Here is a 17500-nt window from a genome sequence, read left to right as displayed (position 1 = left end):
GATCTCACATCAGGTAGACGCCCACGGCTAGGCCACAACAGTCAAGTCCCATGAAGAAACATACACCATTACTCGTGACCTTATAAGAGAAGTATTTGCGCTTAAGAAGCAGACATCATGGGTTTTATGGGTACAGGGTACTCTCTGAGTAAAGAACTAAAGAAACATTTTTTGTCCTCCCGTTCAAGGTACGTACACTTCCTTTTGTGTCTCTGACATTCATAAAATCTTTAGAAATGCACTCAGACCTTCACAGGCTACACTGCAAATAAACAAATAAATAAACATAAATAAATTAATAAGGTTGTCAGACATACCCAAGAACTGCCCCCCAGCACCCTAGAACTAGACTAACCTTAAAAAGTGTGCTGGACAAAAACAAAAAGAATGACCTATTTAAAAAATGTTCTCTAAAGTCTTAAAAGTCAATTCAGAAACAGCTGAGGAGAAGCCAGAATATTTCAGGCAGACGCGACGATCAGGGGTCAGTGTTTCTGAGGCCTTCAGGTGGTCATCACGCCGCTCCAGGGTACACACGACACCTAAGACTACAGCACTTCGGACACAGCAACGGTCACAGGAAAGACGAGGTGACTGATGTACACATTTAATAATGCATGACACGGTCTCCTGGGCAGCGCTCTCCAGCAACAAAGCAGCAAACAGGCAGAAACGCCAAATGGTTGGACTGGTTCCCAGCATGCACACGTACTGGGGAACATATGAAAATGGCTCTGGTCAAGATGTACATGTGCATATTCTAAGCAGTGGGCAGAAAAGGTGCATTCATACCTGGTACTTGAAACTAAATATCTGTGATGACCAGATAAGGAAGCCACGCCCTCCAACATCACACGACGTCACATGGACTTTGAAATGTGACCAGATTGGTCTTTTTCTTCCAGTTTGTAAGTGAGTGATGTTTGCAAACAAGTTCTATAGTTACATGTAAACAACACATTTAATAGCACACCTTTGGTACATGCGTGTTAAGCAAAGTCGTGCCTCAAGTCGTGCCTTTTGAGAATTTAGCAGATCAATTGTTCAATCCATCAATCAATCAATTACTCTATTTAGCCATCTATCCATTTTTCATCTGTGGCATCGTAATGCCTGCAGAGCACATTTCTAATCTAGCTCACTATTTCAGGTGCAGACTCACTGCAAACAGGATTACAGAGAACATTTACTTCACAGCACCATAAAGTACAAACATGCCAGTCAGGGATTAAGCGCCTTAGGTAATGCGATTTCCCGTTTTGTGTACGCTCATGATCACATTTAGGGAACGTATAATGTACTGTCTGAATCCGAAAAGCATTGTTCATTTACAAGCCCCGACCGTTCTCTTAGGCATAAGAACATCCCAGGGATATCCCCGGAAACACAGCCTGAACAGCTGAAATCGCATCGTAACAATCGTCCCAGTCATCTACGATACACGTCCACCATTGGACTCAGCATGACCACTCTGTTCTGAATCAGACATCAGAGTCGCTGCCCAGTAAGAGGGACGTAAATGCCGATGGGTGACCGGTGCCACAAAGCTGCACTGTGCGATGCGTGACAGTAATGACCTGAGAACGCGTTTCTTCCCGCCCAGGGAATATGAATCCAGCAAGGTTCCCATTTCAACCTTCACAGATGCTAAGTGGCCATTCACTCATATACAAGTATTGCATTGTGCGACCGAGGGATTAGAGAACTCCGCCTTCGGTGTCAGGAGTGGCGACGCTCAAAGGCCTCCGATGCTGGAGAAACCCGAAGACTTCGGAATGAAAGTGAAAGAAGCGAGAATGGAGACTTTTGCCTGCATTATTACAGGCTGTTCTGTCTTAAAGGAGCAAAAGGACGTTCATTTCTGTCTTTAACTAGCCGGGCCTGAAACTGAGGTGTACAACACTCATAAATGTACAGGGAAAAGCACGTGTACTTCACGCCGGACATGTCACCAGTTTGCACCACTAAAAGTAGCCGTGTCTCCGACTGGTTACATGAATGGCATAACAACACGACAGAGTCTGGCCTGCATAAGACATTAGTGGTACCGATGATCAACTGGAATTACACATCACATCCTATTCACCTATTCAATCTAGATCATACTTGAGATCTCATGTGCACCAACCTTATTCCTGTCTGTGTGGGGACCTTATAACCCTCTTATTCCATACCAAACTGCAGAGCTGAAACACACTGACCCCAAACTTAATCTCTGGGCTGCACAAAGTCAACGCATTTGTACAATCACATTACACTGATTTATTCAATTAAAGGCAGTGTTGCAAAGGTACAGCACCAATTAAGAGGAACCATATGGGAATGTGTACAAACAAATGAAAATAAAGAAAAACTCAACACACTTAAATGAAGAAACGTATTCCACTACACCAGAAATACTCAAGATACTTCTCCAAGAAATCTGCCGTCCTAGAGTTTAGTTGGAGCCGGCATACCTGAGAGTCCAAATCAGGGATTGAGGAGCACATGAGTATCTAATCATAACCAGCTGTGTTAGGTTAAGGCTGGTACTGAACTCTGAGAGAGCAGTGCTTAATCAAGAGTCTCCACATCCGTAGAAACAGCCGGGATAAAAGCTCATGGCTTTTGCAAAAAGAACCAAACTAGCTTCACAGCAGTTCGATGTCGTGGCAAACTGTAGAGGACGGGTTTGGAGGAGTTTCGCTTGCTGGTTACTTTGCTTGACCTTTGACTCGAGATGCACAACACAGCACCCGAGGCCCCTGTAACCGAGTTATCATCACAGGCCATGAAATAATATAGAAATAATGACTATAGTGGAAGACGACCAAACTGCCATGAAAACATGCTTCTGAATTACTGCACATCTCGGATTTAGTTGAATTTTAGTGAAGTAATGCATGCCCAGATAGTGTATCTTAAACACAGCTAGCTGGTGGAGCAGAGGATGCACTGGCTAAGCTAAGCTAAGGTAGTGACGCAGGCAGGACAGCTACCACATTTACACTGGCTACTGCATCAATTAACACTAACCTACACATTTGCACTGGCTACTGCATCATTTAACGCTAACACATTTACACTGGCTAATGCATCATTTAACACTAACACGAACACATTTACACTGGCTACTGCATCATTTAACACTAACATGAACACATTTACACTGGCTACTGCATCATTTAACACTAACACTAACACATTTACACTGGCTACTGCATCATTTAACACTAACACTAACACATTTACACTGGCTACTGTATCATTTAACACTAACACTAACACATTTACACTGGCTACTGCATCATTTAACACTAACACGAACACATTTACACTGGCTACTGCATCATTTAACACTAACACATTTACACTGGCTACTGCATCATTTAACACTAACACGAAGACATTTACACTGGCTACTGCATCATTTAACACTAACACTAACACATTTACACTGGCTACTGTATCATTTAACACTAACACGAACACATTTACACTGGCTACTGCATCATTTAACACTAACACATTTACACTGGCTACTGCATCATTTTACACTAACACATTTACACTGGCTACTGTATCATTTAACACTAACACATTTACACTGGCTACTGCATCATTTAACACTAACACTAACACATTTACACTGGCTACTGTATCATTTAACACTAACACATTTACACTGGCTACTGTATCATTTAACACTAACACATTTACACTGGCTACTGCATCATTTAACACTAACACTAACACATTTACACTGGCTACTGCATCATTTAACACTAACACTAACACATTTACACTGGCTACTGCATCATTTAACACTAACACATTTACACTGGCTACTGCATCATTTTACACTAACACTAACACATTTACACTGGCTACTGCATCATTTAACACTAACACTAACACATTTACACTGGCTACTGCATCATTTAACACTAACACATTTACACTGGCTACTGCATCATTTAACACTAACACTAACACATTTACACTGGCTACTGCATCATTCAGGTCTAATGAACACACATGCTCCGTATTTAGCGTAAGTGGTGTTACCGAATGCACGCACCAATCTCCAAGCCCCTCTGAAGAGTGATGGAGCTCGCGTCAGTACTTACCATGTTACAGATGGAGGCGATGTTTCTGACCGTCATTTAGCTCACAGGGCAGCCCGCGCTGTCGTTACCGGACAGGGTTCGGGACAGCATGGACCCTGGCGCGGAGAGCCCTAGCTCGGACACCGATACCCCAACACCTCAGACGGCCTTAATCCGCTGGGTTTGCTACAAACGACTCGGCAGGCGCGCATGCAGTAAACATCGCTGTCTTGTCTCGGGAAACGAACCAGCTGGCGACGGACAGCTCGTGCTCCACCCGGTTTAACGAGGCACTACTTCGACTCCCCGTGAAACGATACAGGCTTCGTTTCACTGCCAGCCCGCTGCACTAGTGAGAGCCAGCAGCCCTGCTCCTCCAGGGGTCAATGAGGCAAAAAAAACCCTGTTTGTTTATTTATTGTACATTTTAAAGGGAAAGCAACAACAAGAAAACATGCAACCTGTCTCAAATATATAAGCAAAAAATGTGTAGAATCAGAGAAAAATAATTGTTGGTATTTCAACAAAAACAAACAAAGATTTCTAGTTATTATATGGCATTATGTGAAACGTATGTTAGATTGTACGCACTTTTTTGGGGCCCTGCAGCTGTGCCTTTAAAAATCCCGTCATGCAGCGCTGTCGCGCTCGTGCGCCTTTCCTCGGAGAACGCTCGACCACGTTCTTTCGCTCGCGGCGCGCGGCGGAGAAGGAGCGCACGCCGAGCACGCGGGATGTCGGGAGGCTCCGGCTACGTTAGCTGGCAGGAGGAGCTCCGTGTTTATGTGCGTCCGTGTATATTCATGTATAACTAGAACAGGCAGAGTGTACCGAGCTCGCGTTGGGAGCTTTAACCGACATGGACATGCTGATGCTGATGGCCCGCGAGCCAGGCTGGCGGTGGCGCGCGGTCATTAGCTTTAGCTAAGATAAGCTAAGCCAGCGTTCTCTAACCGGCCTCGTGTCCTGGCCGTGGTCGGAAGGGCGCATGTTTTAATCGGCTCCGTCTGGACGGTGTTTAACGGCAGACGTGACCGCCCTGTTGAGGCCGGAGAAGTGAAAACGTGACCTGTTGGCACGGAGAGCCTCGCACCAAACCGGGTGAGTCATGCGAGTTAGCCGCCCGACTAGACACTGACCCCTTTCTTGCCCATTTAAGACGATTTGTGTCCTAAATGACCAACACGGGGGTAGAGGAATTCTCTCAAAAACCTGGAGTAAAGGCTGAACATTCCTTGCTTCGGATCCTGTCGGGAGAAACAAATCTTTTTGTTCTCTTGCGGATTTCCCCATTGTGCTGGGACCACTCAGCACGTGTGAGCCACGTGTCTGTTTGTGTCCAGGTGCCAGGGACAGTGGACGGCGGAGAGCACCTGACCAGTCACGTAGACCCATGGCGTCGGAAGCACCCGGGTGAGCAAACCTGCCTCCACAGGGCAGGATTTATTCAACACAGCAGATGGGTAATGAGGGTTTTGATTAGATTAGCCATGAGTGAAGTATTGATGCCTCGTCACTACTGCCCTAGAAGGCTCACTGCAGTCACCCTGGAACCATCAACCCATGGATCAACGTTGGCTAACGTTAGCTAATTAACATTCACCTGTCCTTTGGTGGAATTCATTATCTCATACAACTCTTGTTTTTTTGTAAGCTTTAATCCTGGTGGCAGTGTAAGGGCAGAGATTTTTCAAGATGTACGTAGACATGGCCACAGTGCTAGGACCAGGGCTCTTTATAGTGACTAAAATACTGCGGTGGGTGTTCTACAGGGATCCCGTGTTCCCGGACCTGCACTATTGTTCATTGGTTGATGGGTGGTTTTAAATAGCTGTTCCTTGGAACAAAGGAGGAAATTTGAGGTCAGTGTTGGGCATCATGTTTGGAAGGATTTTTGCCCTGAAGGGCTCTGTGCCGGTCATGTGACCGTACACTGAGTCGGCTTCCCCCTCTGTGCTTTGCCCACTGGAGGTTGCATGTATCTCTAGTGGCCGTAAATGTGGGGTACACCCAACACCTTGCTAAAACTTGGGTCAGGGGGCTTTTTCACAGGCCTGGACCCTGCGCAAGGGACATCACCCCCAGACTTGAGCCCATCATGACATGAGTCTAGCTGGTGAAGATCAGAAACCAAACGCATTGCGATTGAACCAGCAGTCGCCCATGTACGTTGACTGCAGCATCTAGCTAACGCATGGTTGTGTGTCTCCTGATTTCTGCAGGTGCTGCTCCTGGGAACTGACGAGCTGCTCAGCGTGGACGGAGGCGCTGGGGTCCAGGCTGGAGCTTTTCTATAACTTTACTGCTTATCTTTCTACCACTGTAGAAAATGAGACACATTCATGGATGTTCGCTAAGAGAAGAGGCCGGCCAGTGAGTGAAGACCCCTGAATCAGTAGCGTATCTCGGCCTGCAGCTCTAGGGTCTCATCTCAGGGTTTATAGTCTCTGTGATCAGGCTGTGCTTGAAATGAAACTAATCTTTACTTATGTTTGTTAATGTCTGCTTAATAAACTATGTTAGTAACTTTGGCTGTATGTTTGAATATTTCAATCTTCTAAAGATGCCTGAGGAAATGGCACAAGACTTGCGCAGAATGCTCTGTCCAGCCCGGCTCGATGCAGCCCGGTTAGGGTTGTTTTTGACCGCGTCCGTGTCGTGCTGTCGTCTTGAGAGAGATGGCTGCGGGTTTCAGAGATGGCGTTCGGTTGCTCATCATTTGGCTGTGTGAGCTGAGAGCTTGAGGACACCAGAGCTTAATCCTTATTGGCTGGAATCTGCAGACAAACGCAAACCCACAAACTAGTTAATACGGTACGTAGGTTGTTAAAATAATTAGTGTGGATATTTGCGTGTGGGTGTATTTTTATTCTACAAAGGCTTTACGTGTTTGTACGAATCCCAAGCTCACGGGGTTGCAGTAGGTAAAACCGTCTGTTTCTCTGCTCAGCTCAGCTCATCCACTGGCTGCTCTCATTGACCACAAAGAGAAGACACAGCTGATCACTAATGTGCTTTTGGTCTGTTTTTAGAGATGGGCGTCATGAAATGGGGACATCATTTGCTACTCAACACCCAACCAAAAGAAGAGCTAGGTTATTAATGTTTAATACACAGCACCCAACCAACAATTTGGACCATGCACAGTCCAGGTGTGTGTGTGTGAGAGAGCTTTCTACAGCAGATGCAGTCATGTGCTTTATTAGCAAGCATGTGATTAGCACAGTTGTTCCAAGATTAACAGATCAACAAGGCTGCTAAACACACTGACTAGGACTGCTGGACACTGGTAGATGTGGCTGGTTGGTTGAAGTTGTCCATTGGTTTAACTGAACATACACCTACTGGGACATTCAGTTCCAGTTGAGCTGCTATTGCACAGTGCTCTACTTCAGGGTGTTTTTGAAGTCTCTGTTCCTGTTGATATATAGAAGTGTGACATTACACAACTAGGGTTTTTCCTTTAGCAGGACCCCACATGCTGAAGCCCAAAACTTAGTTTGTAGTGCATGTCAAGGACATGAGTTTGAATTCACAAATCTTTGATAAAAGGCCCCATTGAGAAAATGCAGAGTATAACACTTAATTTTTACATGACTTCTAAGTGAAGAAAACCTTTACAGCAAACGATTTGAAGGAGAAAATCTTAAAAGTTCTAGTTTTGCACTCTAAAAAGGAACACTGTCAATGTCAGAAATTATTAATGAACTTCTTACATAAAAGTCTTGATTACAAGAGGTTTTGAATACTGACTGCGTTTTATTTGAATTTTTATTTTAAAGATAACATCAGTAAGCACATATGCGTGCAGGTAAGGTCTGTAAATAGCCTCCGTCCCTCTGAAGGATGCGTATTGCATAGGTACTTCTCGCTACTATGTCCATGTGTTCTTTCAAATGCATCAGCTCTCATAGTTTTTACACACACACGTGCAACACCTTTGAAGTGTGTCTGGGAAGACTGACCTTCCATAGGTTAACAGGGAAACGGGATGAGCTATGGATTATTATTTTCCTTTTTGTCTGGAAAAGAACCGGTTCTTTCCACTCAAGGGAATGCTCTGTCTAGAACACACACACACTACTGCATACCTCCATGGCCCAGCGACCCCCCATACAGATGGCTTTACTGATACCACAAAACATTGTAGAAAGGGTGGCTCTTAAAGTGGATTCCTTAGAAGATGGAGAAGGAGAAATGTGATCTGTGGGGTAATCGGGGTCAAGCCGCTGTACAGGGCACACTTTCTGTTCCAGTGACCTGAGAAGTGACCGACACTGTTCCAGACGAATCCCAAACACACATCGCCTCCGAGATGCAAGCAGAGGAAGCGTCTTGTCTGATGCAAATATTTTGAGGGACTTTATTTCCAGGTGTTCGATATACAGCACTGCCAAACTTGAATGTTACTGCTCTTATTAGTTCGAGCGTTCCTTCTACAGATGTAATAAAAACGGACTTTACAGCCTCCATGAATCTGTTGGCGCTCGCATCCTTAACGTGACTGTGTTTGTTTGTACGCCGTCCACCTGGCCCGTGCGAGCGCAGCCCCACTAAAGCCATGCACCTTCTCTCCTTACTCCCAATGCACGTGCATGGCCACGTTTGCTCCCCAGGCAGGGTTACAGACCGCAGTTTTTTGCAAGCCCCCTGCTACAACAAGCTTTCCGCTCTGGACTGATTAATAGCCTGTAATAAAATGAAAGGCTTTCTGGGTTGGGAGGGAACAGTTATGTAAGGCAGAGGAAGGCACCAAGGGGTCAGGATAGCCCCCCCCATGCAGGACCTTCACTAGAACAGAACCTCGGAGTTGGAACTGTGTACATTATTGTTTATGTTCTTTTATTTTAGCAGCAGAGGGCTGTATAATTTCAAAAGACCATCCAGCACCCACTGGTAGCTAGCCATCACCGTGGGGTGGAGCAGTCCATCAGCCTAGGGTTTGGTATGATTCCAGTACAGTATTGAGCAGAAGAGGGGACACAGGGAGGTGAAGGAGGCGCAGAGCAGAAGAGGGGACACAGGGAGGTGAAGGAGAGTCCAGGATCACTCCTGCTGCCTGTACAGGGTGCTGATCTTGAGAGTTAACTTTGAGCTCATGTGCGGACTGAACTTGGGTGATGAATGGGACAGATCTCCCGTGTTTTGCGTCCTGGAGAAAACGCAGTTCCCCTCTTTGGTTTTGCCAGTGTTGTCACACAGATATTTTGGAAAGGAGACATGCTACAGCGGACAGGAGAGAGAGAATGATGAAGAGAGAGGAGGAGGTGACACACAGGTGTGAGAGAGAAGAAGCAGGAGAACAGAAGCTCAGGTAAAAGGTATCAGGTGTGTATTTAATACATCATTTAAAGAGAAGCCAAAAAACCCATAATATCCCCCGTTTAAAAGTGAAAGGTACACACACATTCATGTGAACAAAGGCTCTTACACGTACACTTAGACGTTTTCGTTACGTGAACTACACCATGTGTGGTAGGGTTTCCCCTACACGTGAGCTCACACGTGAGCTGGAGGACTTAGCGTGACCAGTTTCTCCGCTCAAAACACTGCAGCGGTGCAGTGAGTGCAGGAGGTCAAAGGAGGAATTAAACATAACCACAAGAATAGTAAAGAACACTAGGGTAAAGTGATACATTAAGAGCAATAGTGTAAAGTGTGAACAGAGACACATTAAGAGCAATAGTGTAACGTGTAAACACAGACACATTAAGAGCAATAGTGTAACGTAAACAGCTACATTAAGAGCAATAGTGTAATGTAAACAGCTACATTAAGAGCAATAGTGTAACGTAAACAGCTACATTAAGAGCAATAGTGTAATGTAAACGGATACATTAAGAGCAATAGTGTAACGTGTGAACACAGATACATTAAGAGCAAGAGTGTAGCGTGTAAACACAAATACCTTAAGAGCAATAGTGTAAAGTGTGAACACAAATACCTTAAGAGCAATAGTGTAAAGTGTGAACACAAATACCTTAAGAGCAATAGTGTAAAGTTCAAGTTCAAGTTCAAGTTGGGTTTATTCGTCACATACATAGTCATACACAATATAACTCGCAGTGAAATGGTGGAGAGTGCTCTGTCCAAACTGAGGAAGAGAAACAGGGGTGCATAGAGAAAAAATATATATATATGCAGATAAATATATATATTCTATGTATGTACAAAATATATTAACAATGTATGTACAATATATGTATATTATGATTATATACACAATGTACAATGTATATGGTTGGGTATATATGTACACAATCTACAGAATGTACAGATCCATTTTGTATAATACCATATCTACAGTTGTTGTGTAACAGGGTAATTGAGTATAAATCTAAATCTATATATACAGATGTACAGAGATACAGTCATGTTACATGGTGGTGGTGGTGGTCCCCACAGTTTATCAGTTTCCCTGACTCAGGGCCCGAATGGCCTGTGGGAAGAAGCTCCTCTTCAGCCTCTCTGTCTTGGTCTTCAGGGAGCGGAAGCGCCTCCCTGACCTCAACAGAGAGAAGAGTCTATTGTTGGGATGGGTGGGGTCCTTCACAATTTTCCTGGCCTTGGTCTGGCACCGCTTGTAGTAGGTGGTCTGCAGGTCAGGAAGTTCCGAGTGAGTGATGCGCTCTGCTGAACGCACTACCCTTTGGAGTGCTTGTCTGTCCTGCTTGGTGCTATTCCCAAACCAGACTGTGATGTTCCCCGTGAGGATGCTCTTGATAGTGCAGGTGTAGAAGTTCCGCAGTACCTTGGAGGGCAGTCTGAAGTCCCTTAGGCGTCTGAGGTGGTAAAGACGCTGACGAGCCTTCTTTGCCAGGGAGCTGGTATGGCGGGACCAGGACAGGTCCTGCGAGATGTGAACACCAAGGTACCTGACACTATCTACTCTCTCCACCGTGGTTCCACTGATCCTCACAGGTTGGTAGTGCCGCTCCTGCTTCTTGCTGCAATCCACGATCATCTCCTTTGTCTTACTGACGTTTAGGAGGAGATTATTTTCCTGGCACCAGTTTTCCAGGTGTTTAATCTCCTCCAGGTAGGCCCTCTCGTCGTTGTCCGAGATCAGACCCACGACAACGGTGTCGTCAGCAAACTTGACAATGATGGTGGAGCTGGAAGTGGCTGTGCAGTCGTAGGTGTACAGTGAGTAGAGCAGGGGGCTTAAGACACAACCCTGAGGAGCTCCAGTGCTGAGGGTGAGGGTGGATGAGGCAGTTGCCCACCCGTACTGATTGTGGTCTGTCTGTTAGGAAGTTGGAGATCCAGTCGCAGAGGGATGTATGCAGTCCTAGATCTCCCAACTTAGTAGTGAGTAGGGAGGGAATGATAGTGTTAAATGCTGAACTGTAGTCGACAAATAGCATTTTAACATAATTTCCCCTCCCTTCGTCCAGGTGAGTCAGTGTAGTGTGGAGCAGATGTGCAATCGCATCGTCAGTGGAGCGGTTGTGGCGGTATGCAAACTGCAGTGGCTCCATGGAGGCTGGCAGTGAAGATGTGATGAAGTCTCTGACTAGCTTTTCAAAGCACTTCATCACGACTGATGTGAGGGCGACAGGGCGGTAGTCATTGAGGTCGGAGGGTCGAGGTTTCTTCGGGACGGGGACGATGGTGGACCGCTTGACGCTGGACGGGACAATACCGAGCATCAGGGAGAGATTGAAGATGTCAGTGAATACCGGGGCTAGCTGATCTGCGCAGGCTTTGAGGACCCTCCCGCAGATACCGTCTGATACCGTGTGAACAGATACCGTGTGAACAGAGACACATTAAGAGCAATAGTGTAATGTGTAAACAGATACATTAAGAGCAATAGTGTAACGTGTAAACACAGATACATTAAGAGCAATAGTGTAAAGTGTGAACACAGATACATTGAGAGCAATAGTGTAACATGTAAACACAGATACATTAAGAGCAATAGTGTAACGTGTAAACAGATACATTAAGAGCAATAGTGTAACGTGTAAACAGATACATTAAGAGCAATAGTGTAAAGTGTGAACACATACATTAAGAGCAATAGTGTAACGTGTAAACACAGATACATTAAGAGCAATAGTGTAACGTGTAAACAGATACATTAAGAGCAATAGTGTAACGTGTAAACACAGATACATTTAGAGCAATAGTGTAACGTGTAAACAGATACATTAAGAGCAATAGTGTAACGTGTGAACACATACATTAAGAGCAATAGTGTAACGTGTAAACAGATACATTAAGAGCAATAGTGTAAAGTGTGAACACAAATACATTAAGAGCAATAGTGTAACGTGTAAACACAGATACATTAAGAGCAATAGTGTAACGTGTGAACACATACATTAAGAGCAATAGTGTAACGTGTAAACAGATACATTAAGAGCAATAGTGTAAAGTGTGAACACAGATACATTAAGAGCAATAGTGTAACATGTAAACACAGATACATTAAGAGCAATAGTGTAACGTGTAAACAGATACATTAAGAGCAATAGTGTAATGTGTAAACAGATACATTAAGAGCAATAGTGTAACGTATAAACACAGATACATTAAGAGCAATAGTGTAACGTGTAAACACAGATACATTAAGAGCAATAGTGTAAAGTGTGAACACATACATTAAGAGCAATAGTGTAACGTGTAAAGATACATTAAGAGCAATAGTGTAACGTGTAAACACAGATACATTAAGAGCAATAGTGTAACGTGAACGTGTAAATGGATTAGTGGATCACAGCTGCCACGGGACAGAGTGACAGGACAGAGTGACGGGACAGAGTGTTCCAACGAGACATCTGGAATCCATCCCTGCATGTCCTCCTGGCACTATAAACACTGCCCTGAGTGTGTGTGTGTGTGTGTGTGTGTGTGTGTGTGTGTGTCCTGACACTATAAACAGTGCCCTGAGTGTGTGTGTGTGTGTGTGTGTCCTGACACTATAAACACTGCCCTGAGTGTGTGTGAGGGGGTGTATTCTTGGCCATGCTGGTATTAAGGAGGCTAGGTGCTGAACCTGCTTCCTCATGCTAAATAAAGAAAGGGCCATCTGGTGAGGTGCTCGGGGCATTCAGGTCAGGGCTCTCCCGCACGCAAGCGTCTGAGCGGGCGGAGCAAGGACGGGGGTGGGGTAGGGGCGAGGCGATGCGTGGGGGCGGGGCGGCAACAGGGTGCGCCGCACACACATTGAAGTCTGTGTGCATTTTCAGTCACAGAAATACACAACCGCAGGCTATTGGATTTAAATGAAGAGAAAAAAAGAAGAGAAAAAAGGATGAGAGAGGGTGAGAATGAGAGAGAGAGAGAGAAAAAGAGAGAGAAATGTGTGTGTGAGAATTATAAAAAGAAATGAGCTGGTGTACATGTAACCTAGAAATAAAAGCAGTATGTGTCAACTGATGTAACTGCTGCATAAGGTGGCCACAGTGTGTGTGTGTGTGTGTGTGTGTAGGGCTATGTGGAGTTGAACAGTCATGAGCTCATGTGTAAACTGTCTTTAGACTCTGTGTCTCATGATTCAGGCATTAACCACATACAGATGCTGGACGGACAGACAGACAGACAGACAGACAGACGTGATGAAAGCATTCACGTCTAGAATCAGAATGCTGCAGTCTGCCTTCACTGAGCTGCACCACTTGAACACAGTGATACTCTGAGAATCTTAAGTGCTCTGAGTGTCTGAAATAGCTGAAGACGTCTGCTTACAATAACTTGAGGTTTGAGTGTTCCCAAATTCCCAAGAAGGAATTTTCACTTTCAGCTTGAGCAGGGAAAAACCCACCAGGAACGACGCTGCACTTGCCCTTTCTAACCCCCACATGCTGAGTGAGAGAGCGTGAGGAGAGTGAGACCGAGAGTGAGACCGAGAGTGAGACTGAGAGTGAGACTGAGTGAGGAGAGGGAGCCGAGATCAAGGTACCGGCTGGGGCTTCTGGGAGCTGGAGAAGAACTGTGTGTGTGCATTTGTGAACTCCTCCTCCCCTCTCCTCCGGTCATACACTCCTCCTCCCCTCTCCTCCGGCCATACACTCCTCCTCCCCTCTCCTCCGGCCATACACTCCTCCTCCCCTCTCCTCCGGCCATACACTCCTCTCCCGTCTTTCACTACTCCAGACTTGACCTCTGGGTCCTCTGCATTACTCTAGGACTGTTTATACAACCTACACACCACCTCAGTTTCACTGTACTGGCTGTATCCTTCAGCCCCTTGTTTGGAGAACATTGTAAAGTAACATGTAAACACTCTCGGTAGTCGGTCTGGTGCACAGTGTCGAGTACTCCTTCATCAAAGCTGTGCTCTGCCTCCATTTCCCATACAGGATGAGTCTTGGTCTACAGGTTTCCATTCTGTCCAGCACTGTAGTTAAACTGGTATTTTATACATTTATTTTCATATCTTCCATTCATGGCAGGTAGAGCTGCTCAGAGCCCTTCAGAGTCTCGCCAGCAGTCAGGGCAGGACCTGCGGGACCACGAGGGCAGAGACGGCCGTAAAAAGAGTTTGTTTGGGATTCAATTTGCATTGCTTATTGCAAATGGGATTGGAACTTTCAAAGTACTGATCAGGCCGTGTTTAATGTTATGGGTTTTAAATTCGTTGCATGTCTGATGGCAAGCCGGTGCACCAAAATGTCAATATTTTTGGGGTATTTTTAAGGGCATATGATGTTGTGACCCGCTGAGGGTTTCTTTGAAAAGTAAATGGCCTGATTGTGAGGTGACTGTGGTTTTGCAGTCTATGTAACTAGAGAAAGATCTAAACTGGTATTTGAAGAAAGCACAAACACAGCTGTTACAGTACTTACTGGGGTCCACAGTCTTCCTTCCTTTAAACTTGGGACATCACTCTGCTTGTCCACATATCGCTATGGCATCTGCCCCCCAGCGCCAGCCTGGGCAGGGCTGGTGTGGTCTGCTGGGTTTATGGTACCTGCGATTCGCATCATTTCCGCAACGTCCGTTTCCGTTTTTTTACTGCCAGTTGATTTTTTTCCCCTGGTGGCATGCGAGAGGGCAAAGGCAGGAATCTATTCGCCGTTAACACGCGTCTCATCGTGAGGAGCCCGCGGGGCAATGTGACACTGTCGTGACGTGAATTCTCCGGAGCCCCTGGTCACCACTCACGTCTCCAAACAGAGCTCCCTGACCGATGTGTCTGAACGTGAGCTTGCAGGAGATCTCCAAGAAGCTGATGGCAAAGAATGTCCTTTCTGGCATCTGCTGAACGGCCTGTGGTGAAGAGTCCTCACGGCTAGAACGACTGGACGGCCCAGGCCGCGCTTACCCACAATCGCTAGCGTGGAAGTGGTTGGAATCTTTTCCCTCCCTGCCCGTGAATCTTATATGTGCCTCATTATAGTTTCCATCCACTTGGCCCTCTCATCTGCGTTTGCCGTGCAACGCTTTAAAATAACCAGTGACCACACAACACAATCCCCTCGGCAACAGAAGAAAGCAGCAAGGCTACAGGATTCCTCGGAATTAACACCACTGGCTTTCTCCAGACACCCAAGCAGACAGTGTACGGACTGCATTTTCCATGTTCCCCTTGTTCAGACTAGCAATGCATGACATTATCAGCCTATTTCCATCTCAAAACTTGGCCTTGGGGTGTCAGCAGAAAACTAATCTCAAAGGAGATCAAAGAGCTAATCTAACATCATGAATGTTAACTGGCGTGAGTGCGTCAGCAGAAGGACACCTTTACGTCCTCACACGGTTTCAGGAGGCAGCAGACTGAGATGTTCCCTTCAGAAGAGACTCCAGATCCATGCTCTAATGCGTTAGAACTTCCGAGGAACCCTCACTGCGTTGCTGATGGTGGGGGCTTTCGTTGTTACCGTGTGAAGTGTGATCTCTCGTAGGACGCCTGGCGGACGCAGCCGAAACACAACACAAGCACGTGACACCAGCAAACTCGAACAGTAGAGACGGATGACACAGAAGGCTGATGGAGGAATACTTCCGTAAAGCTTTACACACACAGACAGATTCTGAGAGTCTGTTCCACTGTGTTCTGAGAGCTGAGGGTTTAGACTGGGTTTAAATTACTCACCCACACTGTGAGGACTTCCGCTGACATACATAACCATGTGCACGGACTCACACACACACACACACACACACACACACACACAGCGTCAGAGAGTAGCCTTGGACATCCAGATAAGCCTTAGACGTAAATTGCCAGGGAGGGGTGGAACACTCATACGGGACACGCAGGCCGAGAGAGAATGTACAGGACACACAAATCACCCCAGGACAAATCAAACAACTCCTGCTAATTAGCTCACTCTCTCTTAAAATATCTGTGAATGATTTCATGACATCCTTGCAGGGAATCATCATTAAGCTAAACAGATGTCATGTGTGTTTGTGTGTTCATGCGTGTAAGCATGATGTCATGCGTTTGTGTGTTCATACATGTTAGTATGATTTCACGTGTTTGTGTGTTCATGCGTGTTGATATGTCACATGTTTGAATGTTCATGCATGTTAGTATGATGTCATGTGTGTCTTCATGCGTGTTAGTATGATGTGTGTGTCCATGTATATATGATGTGTGAATTAAGTTGATGTGTTTCAGAATATTTATTTATGTGATTGTGTGATGCGCTGTATGTGTAGTACATGTATGTGAATGCGTGTATGTGTAATGCATGTATAAGTACATGTATGTGTAGTACATGTATGTGAGTGCTTGTATGTGTAGTGCATGTATGAGTAGTACATGTATGTGTAATGCATGTATGTGTAGTACATGTATGTGTAGTGTGTATGTGAATACATGTATGTGTAATGCATGTATGTGTAGTACGTGTATATGTAGTGGCTGTATGTGAGTACATGTATGTGTAGTTCATGTATGTGAGTGCATGTATGTGTAGTTCATGTATGTGAGTGCGTGTATGTGTAGTACATGTATGTGAGTACATGTTTGTGTAGTGCATGTATGAGTAGTACATGTATGTGTAATGCATGTATGTGTAGTACATGTATGTGTAGTGTGTGTATGTGAATACATGTATGTGTAATGCATGTATGTAGTACGTGTATGTGTAGTGGCTGTATGTGAGTACATGTATGTGTAGTTCATGTATGTGAGTGCATGTATGTGTAGTTCATGTATGTGAGTGCGTGTATGTGTAGTACATGTATGTGAGTACATGTTTGTGTAGTGCATGCATAAGTAGTACATGTATGTGTAATGCATGTATGTGTAGTTCATGTATGTGAGTACATGTTTGTGTAGTGCATGTATGTGTAGTACGTGTATGTGTAGTGGCTGTATGTGAGTACATGTTTGTGTAGTGCATGTATGTGAGTGCACTGTTGAGTCTTACCCATGCTGAAAACCATTTGTGTGTGTTCATTTACTGGCCACATCCCCCCACACACAGTACAGGTGACAGTCAGAGTAC

At 45.2% G+C, this 17500-nt stretch overlaps 1 protein-coding gene, 1 long non-coding RNA gene and 1 other non-coding gene across 4 annotated transcripts in view; 2 read left to right on the top strand and 1 right to left on the bottom strand.

Annotated features, from left to right (window-relative positions):
* The window catches only part of usp46 (ubiquitin specific peptidase 46), a 15992-nt gene extending 11306 nt beyond the window's left edge, over window positions 1-4686 (bottom strand). For both annotated transcript variants that reach the window (XM_035524662.1, XM_035524663.1), the window contains exon 1: window positions 4110-4686. In XM_035524662.1, coding sequence (XP_035380555.1) covers window positions 4110-4145 — 36 coding nt within the window. In that variant the 5' untranslated portion in view covers window positions 4146-4686. The remainder of the gene's footprint in view (window positions 1-4109) is intronic.
* Window positions 4687-4779: 93 nt separating this feature from the next.
* Window positions 4780-7135, top strand: LOC118241074. Its single transcript, XR_004775841.1, has 4 exons — window positions 4780-5189; window positions 5432-5501; window positions 6311-6902; window positions 7121-7135. It is a non-coding gene; the product is annotated as an uncharacterized LOC118241074 (long non-coding RNA).
* Window positions 5235-5353, top strand: LOC113585254. Its single transcript, XR_003411488.2, has one exon. It is a non-coding gene; the product is annotated as a small nucleolar RNA SNORA26 (small nucleolar RNA).
* Window positions 7136-17500: the final 10365 nt, after the last annotated feature.

The sequence above is a fragment of the Electrophorus electricus genome, chromosome 3, assembly GCF_013358815.1.
Source record: "Electrophorus electricus isolate fEleEle1 chromosome 3, fEleEle1.pri, whole genome shotgun sequence".
In the NCBI taxonomy this organism is placed as follows: Eukaryota; Metazoa; Chordata; class Actinopteri; order Gymnotiformes; family Gymnotidae; genus Electrophorus; species Electrophorus electricus.
This window is presented reverse-complemented; position numbering and strand designations above follow the sequence as displayed.